The sequence below is a fragment of the Coregonus lavaretus genome (assembly GCF_964263955.1).
Source record: "Coregonus lavaretus genome assembly, chromosome: 33".
NCBI classification, from domain to species: domain Eukaryota; kingdom Metazoa; phylum Chordata; class Actinopteri; order Salmoniformes; family Salmonidae; genus Coregonus; species Coregonus lavaretus.
The window spans coordinates 10,071,916-10,094,663 of NC_140020.1; the positions used below are offsets into that span (position 1 = coordinate 10,071,916).

The window sequence follows — 22,748 nt, forward strand, 5'->3', positions numbered from 1 at the left end:
GGCCGGTTGATGTATGTGCTGCCTCTGTGACCTCTCTGATTTTGAGTGCTGTGAATTTATATGTACTAATGAGTGAAGTGGGTGAGAAAAAGAAGGGGGTTCCTGGGTGGACTGAAAAGTGCACTGCGGCTATTCGAGAAAGACATAGGGCTTACAGAGTGTTGTGTAGGAATATGACTCCAGTTCTGCTCTACAATAGGCAGGGGTACTGAGCTGGGGGATGTATGGTCTATGTTGAAGAAGATGACTGGAAGAAGCAAGTCCACTCGAATTCCAGTTTTGGTTATGGGTCAAAAAATGTCCGTAACTGATAAAGAAAAAGCTGACTGGTTGGGGAAGACAATTGCTAGTGTACATAGTGGGGTTACTTTGGATGAAGTATATAAGAAACGCAGGTGTGAAATGTTAAATGCTCATGTTAATGTGTATGAGAAAAGGGATACTGTTGACTCTTCTTTGGATGCTGTTTTTACCATACATGAGATGCGTTCAGCCTTAATAGGCTGTGGATATACAGCCCCAGGTAATGATCAGTTGTGCTATGTAATGTTTAAGCATCTACCTGATGAGGTCATACATGTTCTCCTGGGATTATTTAATACGATTTGGAGTGAGGGGGTTATACCTTCTGTTTGGAGACGTGCAGTAATATCACCTTTTGTAAAGCCTGGTAAGGACCCTTCATGTGCTGATAGTTATAGACCAATAGCACTGACCTCTAACTTGTGTAAACTGATGGAAAAGATTATAGTCAATATGATTGTCATATTTCCTGGAACATAGAGGTTTATTGAGTCAATGTCAAAGTGGATTCTGTAAAGGTAGATCTACTTTGGATGCATTAGTAAAGGTGAGCAATGAAGATGAAAAAACGATGGTCATGAAAGAAGTCATGACTACTTATTTTTGACATTGAAAAGGCGTATGACACTATGTGGAGAGAAGGCCTACTGATTAAGATGGAATTACTTGGTATTGGTGGGAGATTATATAACTGGGTTTTGGCCTTCTTATTTATTCACTCTTTTCGAGTTAAAATAGGACCCATTATATCTGAAGTCTATGGAGTTGACAATGGTACTCCTCAAGGCAGTGCTATCAGTCCTATTTTGTTCAACATTATAATTAACGATGTGTTTTCGAATGTAGGTAGGGGTATTGGGGCTTACCTATATGCTGATGATGGAGCTATTTGGAAGAGGGGAAGGAATGTCTCTCATGTGATCAAATCTATTCAACAAGCTATAGTGGATGTTGAAAGATGGTCGATTGACTGGGGTTTTAAATTGTCAGTGGCGAAGTCTTGTTGTATGTTCTTCTCAAAGAAGAAAGTTGCTGATAATATACAGTTGTTTCTGTATGGACAGCCTATGGGGAGGGTTTCTAAGTAAAAATATGTGGGTCTATGGTTCAATGAGCGATATACATGGAAAGATCATGTCATAAATGTTGAAACAAATTGTAAGAAGGTGGTGAATCTTATGTGCTCGGTCTCTGGTTATGAATGGGGTGCTGACAGACAATCATTGATGGATATTTATAGAGCTCTGATCAGGACGACAATTGGTTACGGGTGTATAGTTTATGGAACAGCGGCGAAGATTTGGCTTCAGAAGCTGGATAGAATCCAGTATATAGCTTTAAGGATATGTATTGGTGCATTTAAATCAACATCTGTATGTGCCTTACAAGTGGAGGCAGGTGAAGATGCCTTTGGATATACGGCGTAAAAAAGTGTAATTCGCTTATTGGGTTAGGTTGAAAGGCTGTGAGGTTGAGCATCCTACTGCTACTGTTCAAGATGACTGTTGGGAATATACTAGTAGACAAGTTAGTGGTTTTGGTTGGACAGTTGGAAAGCTTGCTGATGAGAGTGGTTTGAGGGAGTTGGAGGTTGGCCCTTCTGTGGTGATAGGGGATGTTCCTCCATGGTTACTCCCAGATCCTGTTGTTGATCTAACCTTGGTAGAGAAAAGGAAAGATTGGTCAGAAGTCAGTGATGTAGGGAAACTGGTTGTTCTACATTGGTAGAAGTTTTTATGCGTTTTTACCGCTTTTCACAGATGGATCCAAGGACCCAGGCATTTACATTCCTGAATTTGATGTGCAGATATGTAGAAGACTAACAGATGAACTGTCAGTATACTCAGTTGAACTGTTGGCGATAATAGTTGCCCTCCAGTGGGTGGAGGACGTACAACCTGTTAGAATTATAGTATGCTCAGATTCTCTGTCTGTATTGACTAGTTTATCATCTGGTAAATCTAATAGGAGTGACCTACTATTGGAGGTATTAATATTATTATAGAGAATTGAGAGAATGGGTGTAGTAGTGAGATTCTGCTGGGTCCCAGCACATTCGGGTGTGGAAGGAAATGAAATTGTAGACTAGTTAGCCAAAAGAGCTTTGAAACGAGATATAATTGATATTAATGTTCAACTGGGTAGAGGTGAGGCCAAATATAAGATCAGAGCCATTTTGATAGATGTGTGGCAGAAGAGATGGGACTCTGAGCCGAAGGGCCGGCATTTATATGCCCTCCAAAGAAAGGTCGGTGGACCAAGATTCAATGGTCAGATTAGGAAGGAAGAGGTGGTGTTTGCTCAATTGCGCTTAGGACATTGTACATTAAACTCGTCATTACATCTGGTTGGCAAGCATGTGAATGGTTTGTGTCTGGAGCGTATGGTCGATGAAACGGTGGAGCATGTGTTATTATATTGTTGTAAATATGTTGAAGAGAGGGAAAGATTGAAGTGTAGGGTCATTGAGGTTGGGGATAGGGGAGGGTCTATTAGAAGTTAGTATGGCTCTTTTTTATTTTCTCAGAAGGACTGAGTTAGGTAGGAGGATTTAGAAATGTTGTAAACCGTGATTGACCACACACTCCAGCACAGTAGGTGGCGGCATGAACATTTAACGTTGGTTTGCGGACCGCCATTATCACTGAAGAAGAAGAACGCTAAGCGGATGCTTGACATTTATACATTCGGTGAAATATCTGTTTCATTGTTCTATCTGTGATGATACGTTTGGTGAAAGGCTAGCTTAGTGACAGGCGGCTCGGGCTCCGGGACTGCAGCTGGATGCATCTCTGATAAGACTAGAGCTAGGCAGGCAGATGACAATGGTTTGAAGACTGGTTCGTTTATTATTCAACGTTAAATACCCATTCATTTTACAACGCACCACAACAATCAAATTAGCTAACCATGGCTAACGGTAAGTGAAATCTGCTATGCTTAGCTACTTGCAATGATAACGTTAGATAGCTAGCTAATCTCTGTAATGTTTCGAAACTAGTTAACGCAGCAAGCTAGCGTTTAAATTAGTAATATTATTGTTGGGTGTGAATTTATTTGCTAGCAACGCACTAAAGTTAAACAAGTTGTCTTTGGTATTTTGCTAACGGAAAAGAGACTGTCTCTGAATGGAAGCGCAAATGCTACGTAGCTAGCTAGTTAGCCAGGTGCAGATACATCATGGTGGTTCTGGCTAAACCAATCCGTCGGCTACATAGTTAGATTGTTATTGTAAACGAATTCAGAAAATAGAGAATCACGTCAATAAGTGGCCATCCACATTAGGCCTTTTCAAACTGCATTGTTCTTAGCCCCGGGCTATCTTAGCCCAGGCTAAAACTGGTCCAGGGCTAGTTTGCCCTGTATTCACACAAGCATTTGTTAACCCGGGACTGAGCTTTAGCCCTGTATTCACACTTATATTCCAAAGCCCTGGGCTAACGGACAAGCACAACATGCTGATACGACCAACAATATATCTCTGCCACGTGACCATTGTTACAAGTAAGGCATTTATTAACACATTAGGTCCTTGCTTCTAGCATAACAATGTGTTACCAGCACTGAATGTTTGAAAACATTGCTGCCTGACTCTGACCTCGGAAACAAGGTTTCACATTTTAAATGCGATCTTGCCCCTGCACAGAGAATGCTGTTCACGGACGAGACATAAACTTTTCTGATCCAGGCAAAAGCATGCAACAACATTATCATGGATGGTAATATCTAGATACATGTCAATAGAAAATCTATGAAAACAGACGGAAATTGAGACCTGTGTGAAGCAATCCAACAATAAGGATGAGCCACAATAGTGGAATTTGCTGTTCTGCTTCAAAATATAAGTCCCCCATTGAAGGTGACTCAAACGGATACAAATAATGGAATCATGCCGTATTTGGACTAGATAATGCTAAACAAGGTCGGAATAAGTTAATTTGACACAAAGTAACAAATCAGTTGAGTCACATGGTGGATATATTAGACTTTAGGATTGCATTAGGGGCATAGGTACAGCCTAACCTATGGATTGTTCACCCATTAAATGGGGGTATCAGCCTACTCGGTGACACACAGAACACAACTGTAGAGTTTTTAAACAAATATTAGCATCTTATCTAATTAGTTGAGAAACCAACTGCTTCAAAGAAACAATGCAAACCATGATGGACTGGCATAGCTGTTAATGACGTATATTATCCTAATGATGATGCTCCTTTACACATTAAAATCAGCCTTGACATGTGCCCAAAAATGCATCAAGTCAATCGCTTGGCCTGACATAAGAATAAATACAGTAAAGTACACACACTAAAGGGTAAAAAAATACATGTAAGCAAAATAGTGTTTTTTTAGACACAACTGCAGACTTCAAAGAGTAGGCCAGGGCATTCAAGGAGTTGGTCTGATGGTGCTTGCTGATGTCATCGGCCTCCTCCTTTGCTTGAGGAACAATAGAGATCAAAAGAGGAAAGCCCCCCCATATTTAGCAGATGTTATGTTTAGCGAAATGCTTATGTTCGTAGCTCCAACAGTGACATGAGTTGGGGTGAATGTGAATTGAAGTCAGTCAATTCAGGAAGTGATTTGAATTTACAAAAATTGAGAGAATTTGACATAAATAGCTTCTCCTTCTCCGCTTATTTAGAAGTAAATGAAAATGGATAGGCCTACCTCTTTTAAATTATTGCATTGGAATATCATTTATCTCAAATTGACCCCAACCCTGAGGCCTAAATCCAACATTTAAGTGAGATGAGGATCCCACTGCACTCCATGCATTACGGTTCCATAGGCTCTCCAATTCACCTTCATTTACAGTTTTACTGTGTTCAAGTAGACTGTTATCAGTAGTTTGTTTCTTTGTTGTTGTTAGTCATTCAAAATGTACAGGCCTACAGTATTTGGCACCCTCTGCTGGTGATTTGCAGGATGTGCAATGATGGAAGTAAAAGGAGGGCTGTGATTGCCAAATATGCCAATTTCTCTCTATAAAATGGACCGTAACTTTAAAACTAGCAGAGATCCAACTCTAGAACTTTGATATGCCCGTAGAGTATGTTCAACAATATATTGGAAAATTCCCAATCAAAATGTTGTTAATTATTTTATTAATGTAAGAAAATTGTTACTGAAATCAAAATGCTACTCGTATTATAGGGCAAGCGGTAAAGCTTCATATGACATGTAGTGAGTGATATGTAGCCCAAAATCATATTTAATGACATTTCATCTTTCAGTCAAGCAAGACTTTATGTACGCATATGGTTCCCACCATAGAACTAACAATATGTCCCATTCACCACACAACCCCCACCCCAAGCGCCACAAGACCCACTTGCTGCGGCTGAGAGAGATCTTCGGTAAAGAGGCAAGAATTTGTTTAATTTGCATAACTGTATTAATGCTTTAAATATTCTACATAATAGAAATAAGGATGTTCTCTTTTGTATTGCATGTTCTTTGGTTTAAAATATTAGTTTTATTCCCCCCTTATTATTTGTATTTCACAGTAACACCTACAGTCCACAATCTTAATTTACTATGATAGTTTTAGGATATGTATTTCCAAAATGGTTAGTGTTACAAAAACTGTCTTTCCTTAGTTTGTCCTGGTGGTGGGTGATTCTAATCTTCGTGCCTTACTGGATGATATTGTACCCATGTCAAACCGAGCTGGTAGCACAGGTCATGCTGGCCTGGCTTTTGGCTTCATGTCCACTCCTGGAGCCAGAGCTCCACATCTGGAGGCAGATGTTTGTGGGATTGTTTTACCACAAGGCCTTGTCCCGGACATTGTCTGTCTCTTAGCTCCTGGTAACAACTTTACAGACAGTCCATCCATCGATCAGGCAGGGAAAAGGTTTAAATAACTCCTCCACACTGCTCTGTTGAAGTGGACTGAGTAAATCCTTAATTACCATTACTAGTTGCATAAACACATGACGTAAGTGAAAATCACAATTTCTAAGACCATGTTTTGCAAATTACTAAAACCCTGTAATGTCACTTGTAATTATTTGCAGGTCTTTGTACATGACCTCCCACGTCACATTGACGGCATAAAGGATCCAAAGTACCAGGAGCAGCTGGCATTGGAGTATGAAGGCCAAGCATGGGAGCTGCTTCTACATCTGCATTGCTTGCTGTTTGGGGTTTTAGGCTGGGTTTCTGTATAGCACTTTGTGACATCTGCTGATGTAAAAAGGGCTTTATAAATAAAATGTGATTGATTGATAGGTGTGACTTGCGCCTTCCCACTGGTTCCTCTGGTCCCACAATAAAGTACATCTGAGTGATGATTATGGGATGCCAATTTGGCCACGCTGATCAGACACTTTGTTCGAGGGACTGCGGTGCATGGGTGCAACTAGGCCTACTTCTGCTGGGATCCAAAGTGTAAGATAACTTCTCATTTTAATGGTAACTTTTTTTTCTCCTTATTTTCTCTGCATTTATGCATAGTCCAGTCAAATGAGATGTCTAGTGCATTTATTTCAGGATGGGTTGGAGGCAAGGTTGGCCAGTTCTCCAGGGCCACTACTTCTAGTGTACCCCCAGCAGGACCCCTGCCTGCAGCCCCAAATCAAATCAAATTTTATTGGCCACATGCGCCGAATACAACAGGTGCAGACATTACAGTGAAATGCTTACTTAACCAACAGTGCAAAAATAAAACAACAACAAAAAAAGTGTTGAGAAAAAAAGAGCAGAAGTAAAAGAAAATAACAGTAGGGAGGCTATATATACAGGGGGGTACCGGTGCAGAGTCAATGTGCGGGGGCACCGGCTAGTTGAGGTAGTTGAAGTAATATGTACATGTGGGTACACCTGCTCCTCCTACTGCTGGCCTTGGGATCCACAGTGTAAGATGTCTGATTTTAATGTGATTGTTACTTATTTTCTCTGCACTTGTGCACTGTCCAGACCACATTGGGTGTCTAATGCCTAAATAATTTCTGGTTGGGACAGAGGCAAGGTTGGAACCCCAGTGGCTGTTGCTGCATCAGTTCAGCCATGTGGAGGCAAAGAAGTACTTTCAGGTGATCCTCAGGGTATGTTATTTACTGTTGTTATTGGTAGAAATGTCATCAATATATGTTTAAGTGTGCATGTGTTGGAAAGTATTTAATAATCAATGCAAAACCTAAAATATCCATATGATTACAGGGTAAAGTGAACGGTGGCGTTATCTGCAGCACCAGGATCATCCTTGAGGGTCAGCGTGACAGAGGTGGACGTCCTGTTCAATCACCATTCTACCACACCTATTTTTACTAATCAACTGCTCAACATGACCACGAGTAGTAGAATCTGGTCTAGAACAAAAGCCTGAACAGCCTGCAGCTCTTAAAGAGCGGGTGGGGGCAGCCCTGATGGGGTGACCTGTTATTCTTCAATCTACTTTATTCTACATTTTGTTGTAAATAGTTAATGGGTGTATGTTGATTTGTGTATTTTCCAGGAGCTTGCTTGGTTGTCTTATTAAAAAGAGATCATGGAATAATTAGGCAGTTTCTCCTATATTGGCTCAAATGGGTTACTGTTTTTTGCTTCTCTGTTAAGTCATTTCTTTAAATAAATACTGATTAAAACATTTATGTTGCAATTTATTATTGGGTATCTTAAATACTGTCACCGAGGAGGCTGATACTCAATTTCGTGGACCTAAGATCTATAGGTAAGGCTGTACATTGCAAGATTAATGTTCAATACACAGTAGGTTGAGTGGTGAACTTAATGTGGCTAGTTTCACACCGGTTTCAAAGTCCCTCAATAAGTGCTATGATGCTAATATTTGTGAAAACTCTTCACAGTTATGTCCTGTGGGTGTCACCGAGTAGGCTGATACCCCATTTCATGGGTGAACAATCTCTAGCTTAGGCTCTACAGTCCAAATTGAGTTCAACACGTATACTAGGCTTAATGTGGCTCATTTCGCATTGTTTTTTAGTTGCACTATAGGAGCTAAGATGCTAATATTTGTGTAAACTCTACATAGTTGTGTTCTGTGGGTGTCACCAAGTAAGCTGATACCCCATTTCATGGGTGCACAATCGCTAGAATAGGCTGTACAGTATGCCCCCAATGCAATTGTGGTCTAATACAGTACATCCACAATGGGATTTCAACCGTTTTTTTCTGCTTATTGACAACAACAACAAAAAATTGTATTTAATTTGGAATTATGTAACAACACTACAACCTTGTTTAGCGTTATTTAGTCCAAATATGGCTTGATTCCACTTGATCAGTTTGCATCACTTTCAAGGGGGTACCTTTATTTTGAAGGCGAAACCCAAATTCCACTATTGTGGCTATTTTCACACAGGTGAAATTGAGCGCTTGCTGCCCCTCCAGCTGTAGAGTTGGTGGACTTTCGAAACACCCACTCGCTTGCTACCCATACCTTTTTGAGTTTGTGGCTTTAGTTGGCTAGCTGCCTATATGAGAAGACGTGAGCCAGCCTGCATAGCACCCGTTTTTGTTAGCCATTGCAACCAATGTATTTGCACTGATGAAAGTATTTAGTTTTTTTGTCAGGATTGTGTCCTCAGATGGAAGGTTGAAATTGTATATATTTACTTATCAAAATAGCTACAGAACGCATCACAAGCATATGCAAATTAAGTGAAAGTGCAGCTTTTGTGATTGGACAATGAAAATTCGTTCTGACCCCTTTTCACACTGGCTATTTGTGCATCATGTTTCTGGGGCTAGCCCCAAAAGTCAGTGCTAACCTTGCTCCGGAGCAGGGCCAGTTAGCCCTGGGCTAAGGTTGGTGCTAGCCCACTTTAGAATGTGCAAGTGTGAACGCTAGCTTAGCCCCGGGCTAAAATCTCCCTTAGCCCAGAGCTAAGCAGGCTCTTAGCCCTGGGCTAAGGTGCAGTGTGAACACACCTAGAAGGTGTGATTTCTGGTTCCTTGCCTCACTTTCTGCTGTCAAGACTCCCTGTCCTCTCTCTCCACAGAGCCAGTGAGTGTGGTGTTCAAGGTGTACTGTCTGTCAGTGATGACAATGGTGGCAGCAACTTACACTGTGGTATTACGATACACAAGGACAATATCATCAACAGCTATGTACTTCTCTACAACAGCAGTATGCGTCACAGAGGTTATTAAATTGTTCTTGAGCCTTGGGATGTTGACCAAGTAAGTAGGCTATATCTAGGGCCCTGCTTTGCCACCTATTCTATATCCTGTGTTTTCATGACAGTCCAAATAATGTTACAAATCCACGTGTAAAATAAACAAGTGATTGCTATCCAAGTGGTCTCAGCCTTGAATAAATACATAGAATACCCTTGCAGGAATTGACATTATGTTTTGCCATATTGCCCAGGCAAGTGACCTGAGCAGTCGCTGGTTGAGTCTGCACTGTGGTAGCCCCATTGGGCAGGTGATATACAGTACCAGTCAAAAGTTTGGACACACCTACTCATTCCAGGGTTTTTCTTTATTTTGACTATTTTCTACATTGTAGAATAATAGTGAAGACATCAAAACTATGAAATAACACATATGGAATCATGTAGTAACCAAAAAAGTGTTACACAAATCAAAATATATTTTATATTTGGGATTCTTCAAAGTAGCCACCCTTTGCCTTGATGACAGCTTTGCACACACTTGCAATTCTCTCAACCAGCTTCATGAGGTAGTCACCTGGAATGCATTTAAATTAACAGGTGTGCCTTGTTAAAAGTTAATTTGTGGAATTTCTTTCCTTAATGCGTTTGAGCCAATCAGTTTTGTTGTGACAAAACAGCTCAAATAAGCAAAGAGAAGCTACAGTCTGTCATTACTTTAAGACATGAAGGTCAGTCAATCCGGAAAGTTTCAAGAACTTTTAAACTTTCTTCAAGTGCAGTCGCAAAAACCATCAAGCGCTATGATGAAACTGGCTCTCATGAGGACCGCCACAGGAAAGGAAGACCCAGAGTTACTTCTGCTGCAGAGGATATGTTCATTAGAGTTACCAGCCTCAGAAATCGGCAATTAACTGCACCTCAGATTGCAGCCCAAATAAATGCTTCACAGAGTTCAAGTAGCAGACACATCTCAGCAACTGTTCATAGGAGACTGAATCAGGTCTTCATGGTCAAATTGCTGCAAAGAAACCACTACTAAAGGTCACCAATAAGAAGAAGATACTTGTTTGGGCCAAGAAACACAAGCAATGGACATTAGACTGGTGGAAATCTGTCCTTGGGTCTGATGAGTCCAAATTTGAGATTTTTGGTTCCAACCGCCGTGTCTTTGTGAGAAGCAGAGTAGGTGGACGGATGATCACCGCATGTGTGGTTCCCACCATGAAGCATGGAGGAGGAGGTGTGATGGTGTGGGGGTTCTTTGCTGGTGACAGTGTCTGTGATTTATTCAGAATTCAAGGCACACTTAACCAGTATGGCTACCACAGCATTCTGCAGCAATACGCCATCCCATCTGGTTTGCGCTTAGTGGGACTTCATTTGTTTTTCAACAAAACAATGACCCAAAACACACCTCGAGGCTGTGTAAGGGCTATTTGACCAAGAAGGAGTGCTACATCAGATGACCTGGCCTCCACAATCACCCGACCTCAACCCAATTGAGATGGTTTGGGATGAGTTGGACCGCAGAGTGAAGGAAAAGCAGCCAACAAGTGCTCAGCATATGTGGGAACTCCTTCAAGACTTTTGGAAAAGCATTCCAGTTGACTACCTCATGAAGCTGGATGAGAGAATACCAAGAGTGTGCAAATCTGTCATCGAGGCTAAGGGTGGCTATTTGAAGAATCTCAAATATAAAATATATTTTGATTTGTTTAACACTTTTTTGGTTATTACATGATTCCATATGTGTTATTTCATAGTTTTGATGTGTTCACTATTATTCTACAATGTAGAAAATAGTACAAATAAAGAAAAACCCTTGACTGAGTAGGTGTGTCCAAACTTTTGACTGGTACTGTATATATTCTTTTCATTTTTTTCCCACTGATAACCAAAATGCAAAGAATTCCAGTAGTCGTATATGTGGTTCCTCCTGTCTGTAGGTGAAAATAGCTACTTTATTTAAAGTGATCATAATTTTCGAGCAACCAAAAAATACTCCTGACTTGCCCGATAGGCGAGTGACTTTCAGACCTTAATGTCAATCCCTGCCTTGTATTGAGTATTTTGTTGAAAGAATGAATGCCCCAGTTGCTTAACTTTTGTACATGTTTGTCTTCATTTTTACCTTGCAGAGAAACTGGCAGCTTTGGCAGGTTAAAAGCATCCATAGTTGAACATGTGTTTCAGAGTCCAAAAGAGCTGCTGAAACTGAGTGTTCCCTCTGTGGTCTATGCGATTCAGAATAACATGGCCTTCATTGCCCTGAGCAATCTTGATGCAGCGGTGTATCAGGTATTAACTTGACATTTCTTGATTTCTTCAGAAAACGGCACATTAATAATTGACGTGTATACTTCCTTCCTGGCTCATGCTCACTGTTACACTGCATTTCCCTACCAAGGTGACCTATCAGTTGAAGATCCCGTGCACAGCCCTGTGCATGGTCCTAATGCTGAACCGCTCTCTCAGCCGGCTGCAGTGGTTGTCTGTCTGCATGCTGTGTGGGGGCGTAGCTTTGGTCCAGTGGAAACCTGCAGAGGCCTCTAAAGTCCAGGTACCCTTGGTATTTGTCAGTTTTTTTATTTTATTTTTTATTACCTTCATTTATCCAAAAAGTCCCATTTGAGATCAGAAGACCTCTTTTACAAGGGAGACCTGGCCAATGGGCATGTCAAGTGTATACTGGTTAATTGCTGATGTTCCAATTAAGCAATAAGGCACGAGGGGGTGTGGTATACAGTGCATTTGGAAAGTATTCAGACCCCTTCACTTTTTCCACATTTTGTTACGTTACAGCCTTATTCTAAAATTGATTTTTTTTTTATTCTCCATCTACACACTACCCCATAATGACAAAGCAAAAACAGGTTTTTAGAAATGTTTGCAAATGTATTCAAAATAAAAATATCACATTTACGTAAGTATTCAGACCCTTTACTCAGTACTTTGTTGAAGCGCCTTTGGCAGCGATTACACCCTCGAGTGTTCCTGGGTATGACGCTACAAGCTTGGCACACCTGTATTTGGGGAGTTTCTCCCATTCTTCTCTGCAGATCCTCTCAAGCTCTGTCAGGTTGAATGGGGAGCGTCGCTGCACAGCTATTTTCAGGTCTCCAGAGATGTTCGATCGGGTTCTGGCTGGGCCAGTCAAGGACATTCAGAGACTTGTCCCGAAGCCACTCCTGTGTTGTCTTGGCTGTGTGCTTAGGGTCGTTGTCCTGTTGGACTTCGCCCCAGTCTGAGGTCCTGAGCGCTCTAGAGCAGGTTTTCATCAAGGATCTCTCTGTTCTTTGCTCCGTTCATCTTTCCCTCGATTCTGACTAGTCTCCCAGTCCCTGCCGCTGAAAAACATCCCCACAGCATGATGCTGCCCACCACCATGCTTCACTGTAGGGATGGTGCCAGGTTTCCTCCAGATGTGACGCTTGGCATTCAGGCCAAAGAGTTCAATCTTGGATTCATCAGACCAGAGAATCTTGTTCCACATGGTCTGAGTGTCCTTTAGGTACCTTTTGGCAAACTCCAAGTGGGCTGTCGTGCCTTTTTACTGAGGAGTGGCTTCTGTCTGGCCACTCTACCATAAAGGCCTGATTAGAGGAGTACTGCAGAGATGGTTATCCGTCTGGAAGTTTCTCCCATCTCCACAGAGGAACTCTGTCAGAGTGACCATCGGGTTCTTGGTCACCTCCCTGACATCTCAAGGATGATCAATGGAAACAGGATGCACCTGAGCTCAATTTCGAGTCTCATAGCAAAGGGTCTGAATACATATGTAAATACGTTTTTTTTTTATTGATATTTTTAATATAAATTTGCAACAATTTCTAAAAAATTGTTTTCACTTTGTCATTATGGGGTATTGTGTGTAGATTGATGAGGAGAAAACATATTTAATCACTTTTAGAATAAGGCTGTGTAAAAAGTGAAGGGATCTGAATACTTTCCGAATGCACTGTATGGCCAATATACCATGGCTAAGGGCTGTTCTTATGCACGACGCAACGCTGAGGGCCTGGATACAGCCCTTAGCTGTGGTATATTGGCCATATACCACAAACGCCGAGGTGCCTTATTGCTATTATAAACTGGTTACCAACATAATTATAACAGTAAAAATGTTTGTTTTGTCATACCCAATCAAATCAAACCTACTTTTGTTTGTCACATGCGCCGAATACAACCTTACCGTGAAATCCTTACATACACGCCCTTAACCAACAATGCAGTTTTAAGTAAAATATTTACGAAATAAACTAAAGTAAAAAATAAAAGAGCAACAATAAAATAACAATAACGAGGCTATATACATACGTGCCGGTACCGAGTCAATGTGCGGGGGTACAGGTTAGTCGAGGTAATTGAGGTAATATGTACATGTGGGTAGGGGTAAAGTGACTATGCATAGATAATAAACAGTGAGTAGCAGCAGCGTTAAAAAAAGGGGGTAGCCATTTGATTAGTCCGGGTATATTTTTAGGGCCTTCCTCTGACACCGCCTGGTTTAGAGGTCCTGGACGGCAGGAAGCTTGGCCCCAGTGATGTACTGGGTCATACTCACTACCCTCTGTAGCGCCTTGCGGTCGGAGTCCAAACAGTTGCCATACCAGGCGGTGATGCAACCAGTCAGGATGCTCTCGATGGTGCAGCTGTATAACTTTTTGAGGATCTGAGGACCCATGCCAAATGTTTTCAGTCTCCTGAAGGGGAGTAGGCGTTCTCGTGCCCTCTTCACGACTGTCTTGGTGTGTTTGGACCATGATAGTTTGTTGGTGATGTGGACACCAAGGAACTTGAAGCTCTCAACCTGCTCCACTACAGCCCCGTCGATGAGAATGGGGGCGTGCTCGGCCTTCCTTTTCCTGTAATCCATGATCATCTCCTTTGTCTTGATCACGTTGAGGGAGAGGTTGTTGTCCTGGCACCAAACTTCCAGGTCTCTGACCTCCTCCCTATAGGCTGTCTTGTCGGTGATCAGGTCTACCACCGTTGTCGTCGGCAAACTTAATGATGGTGTTGGAGTCGTGCTTGGCCACTCAGTCATGGGTGAACAAGGTGTATAGGAGGGGACTAAGCACGCACCCCTGAGGGGCGCCCGTGTTGAGGATCAGCGTGGCAGATGTATTGTTGCCTACCCTTACCACCTGGGGGCGGCCCGTCAGGAAGTCCAGGATCCAGTTGCAGAGGGAGGTGTTTAGTCCCAGGGTCCTCAGCTTATTGATGAGCTTTGAGGGCACTATGGTGTTGAACGCTGAGCTGTAGCCAATGAACAGCATTCTCACGTAGGTGTTCTTTTTGTCCAGGTGGGAAAGGGCAGTGTGGAGTGCAATAGAGATTGCATCATCTGTGGATCTGTTGGGGCGGTATGCAAATTGGAGTGGGTCTAGGATTTCTGGGATGATGGTGTTGATGTTAGCCATGACCAGCCTTTCAAAGCACTTCATGGCTACAGACGTGTGCTACGGGTCGGTAGTCATTTAGGCAGGTTACCTTGGTGTTCTTAGAAACAGGGACTATGGTGGTCTGCTTGAAACATGTAGGTATTACAGACTCAGCTAGGGACATGTTGAAAATGTCAGTGAAGACACTTGCCAGTTGGTCAGCGCATGCTCGGAGTACACGTCCTGTTAATCCGTCTGGCCCTGTGGCCTTGTGACTGTTGACCTGTTTAAAGGTCTTACTCACATCGGCTACGGCGAGCGTGATCACACAGTCGTCCGGAACAGCTGGTGCTTTCATGCATGCTTCAGTGTTGCTTGCCTCAAAGCGCGCATAGAAGTAATTTAGCTCGTATGGTAGGCTTGTGTCACTGGGCAGCTCGTGGCTGGGCTTCCCTTTGTAGTCCGTAATAGTTTGCAAGCCCTGCCACATCAGACGAGCGTCGGAGCCGGTGTAGTAGGATTCAATCTTAGTCCTGTATTGTCACTTTGCCCGTTTGATGGTTCGTCTGAGGGTATAGCGGGATTTCTTATAAGCGTCCAGGTTAGAGTCCTGCTCCTTGAAAGCAGCAGCTCTACCCTTTAGCTCAGTGCGGATGTTGCCTGTAATCCATGGCTTCTGGTTGGGGTATGTACGTACGGTCACTGTGGGGACAACGTCATCGATGCACTTATTGATGAAGCCGGTGACTGATGTGGTGTACTCCTCAATGCCATCGGATGAGTCCCGGAACATATTCCAGTCTGTGCTAGCAAAACAGTCCTGTAGCTTAGCACCTGCGTCATCTGACCACTTTCGTATTGAGCGAGTCACTGGTACTTCCTGCTTTAGTTTTTGCTTGTAAGCCGGAATCATGAGGATAGAATTATGGTCAGATTTGCCAAATGGAGGGTGAGGGAGAGCTTTGTACACGTCTCTGTGTGTGGAGTAAAGGTGGTCTAGAGTTTATTTCCCCTCTTGTTTCACATGTAACATGCTGGTAGAAATGAGGTAAAACGGATATAAGTTTCCCTGCATTAAAGTCCCCGGCCACTAGGAGCACCGTCTCTGGATGAGCATTTTCTTGTTTGCTTATGGCTTTATACAGCTCGTTGAGTGCGGTCTTAGTGCCAGCATCGGTTTGTGGTGGTAAATAGACGGCTACAAAAAATATAGATGAAAACTCTCTTGGTAAATAGTGTGGTCTACAGCTTATCATGAGATACTCTACCTTTTTTTTTTTTTTTTTGTCATTTAGCAGACGCTCTTATCCAGAGCGACTTACAGGAGCAATTAGGGTTAAGTGCCTTGCTCAAGGGCACATCGACAGATTTTTCACTTAGTCGGCTCGGGGATTAGAACCAGCGACCTTTCGGTTACTGGCACAACGCTCTTAACCACTAAGCTACCTGCCGCCCTACCTCAGGTGAGGAAATCCTAGAGACTTCCTTAATATTTGATTTTGCGCACCAGCTGTTATTGACAAATAGACACAGACCACCACCCCTTGTCTTACCGGAGGCAGCTGTTCTGTCTTGCCAATGCATGGAAAAACCAGCCAACTGTATATTATCCATGTCGTCATTCAGCCACGACTCGGTGAAACATAAGATATTTGTCCCGTTGGTAGGATAGTCTTGAACGGAGCTAATCCAGTTTATTCTCCAATAACTGAACGTTGGCCAATAGGACGGATGGTAGAGGCGGGTTACTCACTCGCCGACTAATTCTCACAAGGCACCCGGACCTGCATCCCCTGTATCGGCGTCTTCTCTTCATGCGAATGATGGGGATTTGGGCCTGGTCGGGTATCTGGAGTCCGACTTGTTAAAGAAAAAATATTTGTCCAGTTCGAGTTGAGTAATCACTGTTCTGATATCCAGAAGCTCTTTTCGTTCATAAGAGACATTGGTAAAAGAAGTTACAAACAATGCGAAAAAACACAAAATAGCACAATTGGTTAGGACCCCGTAAAACAACAGCCATCTCCTCCGGCGCCATTCTATAAATGTGGTATATGGTCTGATATAAGCCAATCAGGGTTCAGAGTTCGAACCACCCGGTTTATAATGGCTTGTTTAGAATCCAAGGATTTGATGAGGATCTTACACGTTCTAATCTTCTCAGGTTGAGCAGAACCCTTTTTGGGGGTTTATGGCCATTGCTGTCGCTGTATTCTGCTCTGGATTTGCAGGTATTGTATCTTAGTTTTATCTTCATACCGTTAATAATCCATAACATAATTTATGACGGTAATGGCAGGTTATGTCTAATGGTGTCACTTTGTGTTTGAACAGGTGTGTACTTTGAAAAGGTCCTGAAGAGCTCAGACACATCCCTATGGGTGCGGAACATCCAGATGTACCTGTCTGGCATTGTGGTCACCCTCGCTGGTGTTTACATGACTGAGGGTGCTCAGGTTATACAGAAAGGCTTCTTCTACGGTTACACGCCATGGGTGTGCTTTGTAGTATGTGCGTCAAATTTCAAGCTTGATACATGAACACAATCAATCATGTTATTTTTTACGTCAGCAGTTGTCACAAAGTGCTATATGGATACCCAGTCCAAAGAGCAAGCAAAGCAGATTTTTATGCAATGAAGATTTTCTTGCTTTTCTACCATGCCTGGGGAAATCTTTATTTTAATTTGTTTTACTTTTCCTAGCCTGAATTTGTCTTGTACATTGAAGTTACATTTGGTCTTCTCTCCTTCCAGTTCTGGCTAGTGTGGGTGGTTTGTACACATCAGTGGTGGTGAAGTACACAGACAATATCATGAAAGGCTTCTCTGCTGCAGCCGCCATTGTTCTCTCTACTGTGGCATCTGTCATTCTGTTTGGGCTACAGATAAGTGAGTCAATCATTCAGATCTCTGTGGGCAGGGACTATTTACATTTACGTCATTTAGCAGACTCTCTTATCCAGAGCGACTTACAAATTGGTGCATTCACCTTATAGCCAGTGGGATAACCACTTTACAAAATTGTTAAATCTTTTTTATTTATTTTTCTTTTTCTTTGGGGGGGGGGGGGGGGGGTAGAAGGATTACTTTTCATGAGTTACTGTTCAGACACTGCTCTTTGACACTCAAGTACTAATATATCGTATAATAATAGAATCTGACCAACATATTTTGGCTGTGAGTGAATTTATAAATAGTCCATGGCAGGTTTTCAGTAACCATTTTGCCTTTTCTTGCAGCTGTAACCTTTGCCAGTGGAGCAATGCTGGTGTGTGTCTCCATATACCTTTATGGACTTCCAAAACAAGACACCACCAAGCTTCCAAGAGCAGACAAGGAGGCCAAGCAGAAACTGATCACTGTTTGAGGCCTGGAAGAACTCAAAGGTTTATGGCCTTTCCTGACCATAAGGCCCTCTTTCACACTGCAGACTGTTGCATACAGAATAAGAGCGTCGCCAAGGAACTTTAATAATAAAGAATTTATCATAGTGATGCTGGAGCGTAAATTAAGGGAAGGGATTTAAAAATAGACTTATGCATCAATATTCTGTGGGGATTGTGGAGCTGAGGCATAGTAAAAAATAAATACAATTGCGTTTCTGGATCTCATTCTTCATTTTCTACTGTTTTTGTTGACTGTTACTGCTGTTAGTCATGGACAATAGTTTATAAATCACTGTCAGTGGTATTCCACTTGACACAGTACTAAATGTATATACACAGCTGACAGAATCTCACCTGGGAGAGAGCCTGGACAATTACGTTTTTTGAAAGTCATTGTTGTAGCTGTCATTATCTATAATACATAATCATTGTCCGTTTTGAACATTCAAAATACAATAGTTGGCCCTCAAAGATGAGGATTTGTGTACTATTATGCAATAGCCAGAGATGTCAACTACCATTTTTGCCTATGACAAATACCACAATATCCTTTTAATGTATAGATTTTATTAGTTAGCTTTTCCAAACCCAAGTCCATTAATCTACATAGCGAATAAAATAAACAGGAAAAATATTTTTACCAACAAAAAGTTTAAGTATGTGGAACAAAAGTCAAGCAAAACTACATAATGTACATAGGTCATTTACCAGTACAATCTCACCACAACCGATAAATGCCAGGATGTCCTCTCCTGGAGTCTAGGCCAGAAGCTTCCTTAGTTTATCCACTATTTTGTAGTGACCACCCCTCCCTGCAAAGATGCATGTTGATTTGCTAAAAAATGTGGCATCTTTGTAACAAAGAAACATGTTTATGGAACAAAACAAATCTGTGTGGCAGCAGAGTCGTAGCCTGAGTGCCAGTCTGTTTGGGCTATAATGCCAACTCCTTGTCTAGGTTTGACAAGCACAGCAATGTAGTTGACAAGAGCACAAACAGATCTGCGACTAGGCTAGCAGAGTTGGGAATGGCAGGTCACTAACAAAAAAGGCATCAGGAAAAAAAATATCAATACAGCAATGAAAACAGAGGCCACTGGTAGAGTAATAGGTAGCAGAGGTCCATATGTGTTGCCAGCAGGAAGCACTCCAAGGCGTCATCCAAAATTGCACCCTATTCCCTCTATATAGTGCACTAATTTTGACCAGAGTCATATGGGCACTGACCAAAAGTATACAGGAAATAGGGTGCCATTTGGGACACCACCCAAATACCAGACGAAGAGAACGTAGTTGCCACTGACAGAAGTTTGAGGCAGCCTGTGCCCACAGGGGAGATATGGCACTGCTACAAGTTCAACTAGACCCACTGAGTCTCTGGAGAATACAGTTGGCAGAGAATCAGCTGGGGAGCTTTCAGCAATAATAAAATGGGGAAACTGGTATTCCATCAAACATGGGGTTTCACTCAAGAAACATCTGGAGAGGGAGAGAGAGCAGCTATAAATACAGATTCATGGAAACAAAGGTCAACATTCAGCATGGTACAGAATTGACAGGGGTGTTTATAAAGGGGGGAGGCATGTCACTGATAAAGTAAGTTTGTTACTCACAGCTAGCAGGTTGCTCTCCAAATCGCCGCATTAGCTGATCATGAGTGAACTTAACGAAAGCATCATATTGCTCTGCAAAAAGACAAAAAGGTCAGACAATAAATGGATTGTGCAATAAATTATTCTGCAGAAAAACACAGAAGTCACAGAAACAGTTTCTCTGACATACCTGCTAGTTTTGTTGTCAATATTTCATCATATTCTTCCCTTATCTTCTCCTCTCGTTCTTTAAGTAGTCGTTCACAGATCATCCCAACCTGTCTAAAGGTAAACAGAGGCTGCTCTTTTCTAGATGGGGAGACAGCACCAGAGGAAGTACCTGTGGAGAATGAGAGTCCATTATCAGGGAGAACATTCTCAAAACCACTTGCCCTAAAAAATTCTGACATTAAATGAAGCCAAGAGGCATACAACTGCAAGCTAACAAAATTGATAGAAATTGTTGTGAGACAACCAACGGTATCCAGTTGATGAAGACCCTAAGACATGTCTTTATTCTTACTGATGTCCTTCCTGAGTAAAAGCAGACTGGACATACCTGGCAGACTGGATCCACTAAGGATGGAGCTATGCGGTTGTGACTCCAGGGGACAACAGACCTCTGTCTGCTGAATGCTGTTCTCCAGGTGCCTTCGCTTCTGCATCCGCTTGTACTCTTGTTTGATATTGTGCAGGATTTGCTCTGGAATGAAGAACAAGGGAAAGACTTGGTTAGGGCAAGTTAATCATTCCAAATATCATTTGCACAACACACTCTAGGAATATACTGTTAGTGTAGTTATACTTCACCAAGTAACTAACCACAATATATGACCTTAATTCGAGAAGATAAGCAGTAAAACTCTAGTTAACCACTTCCCTAGCAAATGAGAACCCCATTCCAAGCCATCCCGAGGCAGTTCCTCTGCACAGCCATTTGAAACAACTAGGGGTGTGCCAATCCTAGCCATGTTAAGAGTAATATACTGCCAATATATGGTGACATGCCATAATGCTGTTGCTGGTAGTGTTTATCAGCTAAATGTCTGGCTAAATGTAAAATTATGCTCATTTATAAGATCTAACTAGTTTGTTGGTTGAAGGTTTAAAACAGACCTCCTAGCTTTCATGCTAAGTAGCTAGCAAACTAGCTAACGTTAGTTAAGCAAAAAACATTTCTGGTTAACTAAAGTTAGTTTGTTAGCTAAGTCACTGTCGCTACCACAAGCTAGCCAACAACACATACAATAAGTGTTTACATGCTTATCATTAGGTACTAGTTGTAAGCCAGTTGAGCTTGCCTAGCCAGTTAGCCGCTAACCATTTGCCAGTTAACCTCACACGAAGGTGACCTAACAACACATTTCATTAATTCCCACGCATGCCTAAAATCTAGCAGCTATGAAATGTTGCTAACCGGTTGTGAATCTGGACGACACTTCTCCAAATGGCGAGGGCTCCATACGCAGATATTTCTGAGGTGATGAGGTGTATGCGGCTGGAGACATTGGGGCGCATCTTCTCCTTTTGGGGGACGCCTGATTAATCAATGGATCGAAATCCATAGTCCTTTTCAAAGTAGCCCCACAAGCCATTCCGTTTACAATATCTTCTCGCTATAAAAACGAGAAAGCTGTTGTTTTCACTATCAGAGGGCACAACAACCAGAGTTCCTGTGACTGGGCACTGGCTTTCTTCTCCGACTACCCTCAAGGGAAAATTCAGGTTAGGAACAAATGGCGTAGTTTTTTCGCCTCTGTGAGTCTTAATAGCTTCCAAATCTCAGACCCTGTAATGGCCGAGTGTTAGCTGAAATTCATTCAATCAATCCTTTTAGGTGAATTATTATATACAACCAGATGATAGTAGATTTCGGACAAGTACTTCCTTCTCCCAGCGTCGTTGACAAATTCTTTCCTTGGTGACAACCAACATGGCGTCAAAACAACGTACATTTCAAATTGTGAGATAATGGACATGCGCAATTAATGATTGTTGTGCTGGTATATGTAGTGTATTTGCCACACAGTTTTCATTCGTTCATATCTAATAGTTGGGGCTTTTGCACTACATTCCCCACAAACCATGAATGCCAAAAGCACCAACCAAATTTAAACGCTCCAGTACGTTCAAATGATTTGAAGAATTTGAATAAAGCTATTAGTTAATTACTAACCAAGAACGTTTGAAAAGGTGGCCCCCGGTCATTTCATATGATGGTCTCATTTCTGAATGGGCATATCTGATTCAACTTATTTTTTATTGTTCTTGTAAATAACAGTTATGTGGTAGACCTATTCTCGATTGTTCAGGGCCCAATTTCCCGATAGTGATGTAATTTAGGTTTACAAGTGTTTTAAAGATGCATCTTTCCTACATCTGCCGAAGATCCCAAAATACCATGAGAGAACGGTCACTAAAGGCGTCTGCATGCTTTGGTTAGACTGGCCCACCCAATTAGACTACAATCAAGCAGCGCCGGCGCCAGAATGAATCAGTTGGATGGGCCTTTGATTTCCATAGGTGGGCACTTTTTTTCACGAGACAGCCTATGTTTATTTTTATTTTTATGGGTTATAGTAAAGACCATAGGCAGCTCGTGAGTTTCAAGTTTGGGGAAGCTTACACTTTATCCTACCATTTCTACCAATCTGCGTGCCAGTTATGATTGTTGTTATATGCGCATTTTCTTGGAACAGTTTCATTTCAATCATAACGTTTTTGTTTCTCAAAATCCTTGTCACGGTGAAACATAAAAATCTATGTAATTGTAAAACGATAAAAATCTAAAAGTTAAAATTCAACTAAGGCAACAGCACCAGCCTCTGCCATATGAACACATTGATACACTGTGATCCATTGGCGGCTAAAGAAATGAGCGAATAGAACAGAGATAGCCTAGGCCAATGCAGCAGTAAGCCTATAACTTCATAAACAACTAAGTAAAACACATAGGCATATAGCCGACAAATAAAAACAGTAGAACATAT

At 42.0% G+C, this 22,748-nt stretch overlaps 2 protein-coding genes across 2 annotated transcripts; one reads left to right on the forward strand and one right to left on the reverse strand.

Moving 5' to 3' along the window:
- The first annotated feature begins 2,946 nt into the window (after positions 1–2,946).
- LOC311108849 (CMP-sialic acid transporter-like) lies at positions 2,947–18,396 on the forward strand. Its single transcript, XM_084151617.1, has 8 exons — positions 2,947–3,223; positions 9,276–9,456; positions 11,534–11,693; positions 11,803–11,955; positions 16,944–17,010; positions 17,114–17,290; positions 17,535–17,669; positions 18,020–18,396. The coding sequence occupies exons 1-8, from the start codon at positions 3,214–3,216 to the stop codon at positions 18,145–18,147; spliced, it is 1,011 nt and encodes a 336-aa protein (XP_084007743.1). The 5' UTR covers positions 2,947–3,213; the 3' UTR covers positions 18,148–18,396.
- Positions 18,397–18,720: 324 nt separating this feature from the next.
- LOC311108235 (akirin-2-like) lies at positions 18,721–21,737 on the reverse strand. Its single transcript, XM_084150852.1, has 5 exons — positions 21,176–21,737; positions 20,318–20,461; positions 19,949–20,098; positions 19,780–19,851; positions 18,721–19,645 (listed from the first exon to the last, which is right to left on the reverse strand). Exons 1-5 carry the CDS (start codon positions 21,351–21,353, stop codon positions 19,635–19,637), a joined length of 555 nt encoding a protein of 184 aa, XP_084006978.1. The 5' UTR covers positions 21,354–21,737; the 3' UTR covers positions 18,721–19,634.
- Positions 21,738–22,748: the final 1,011 nt, after the last annotated feature.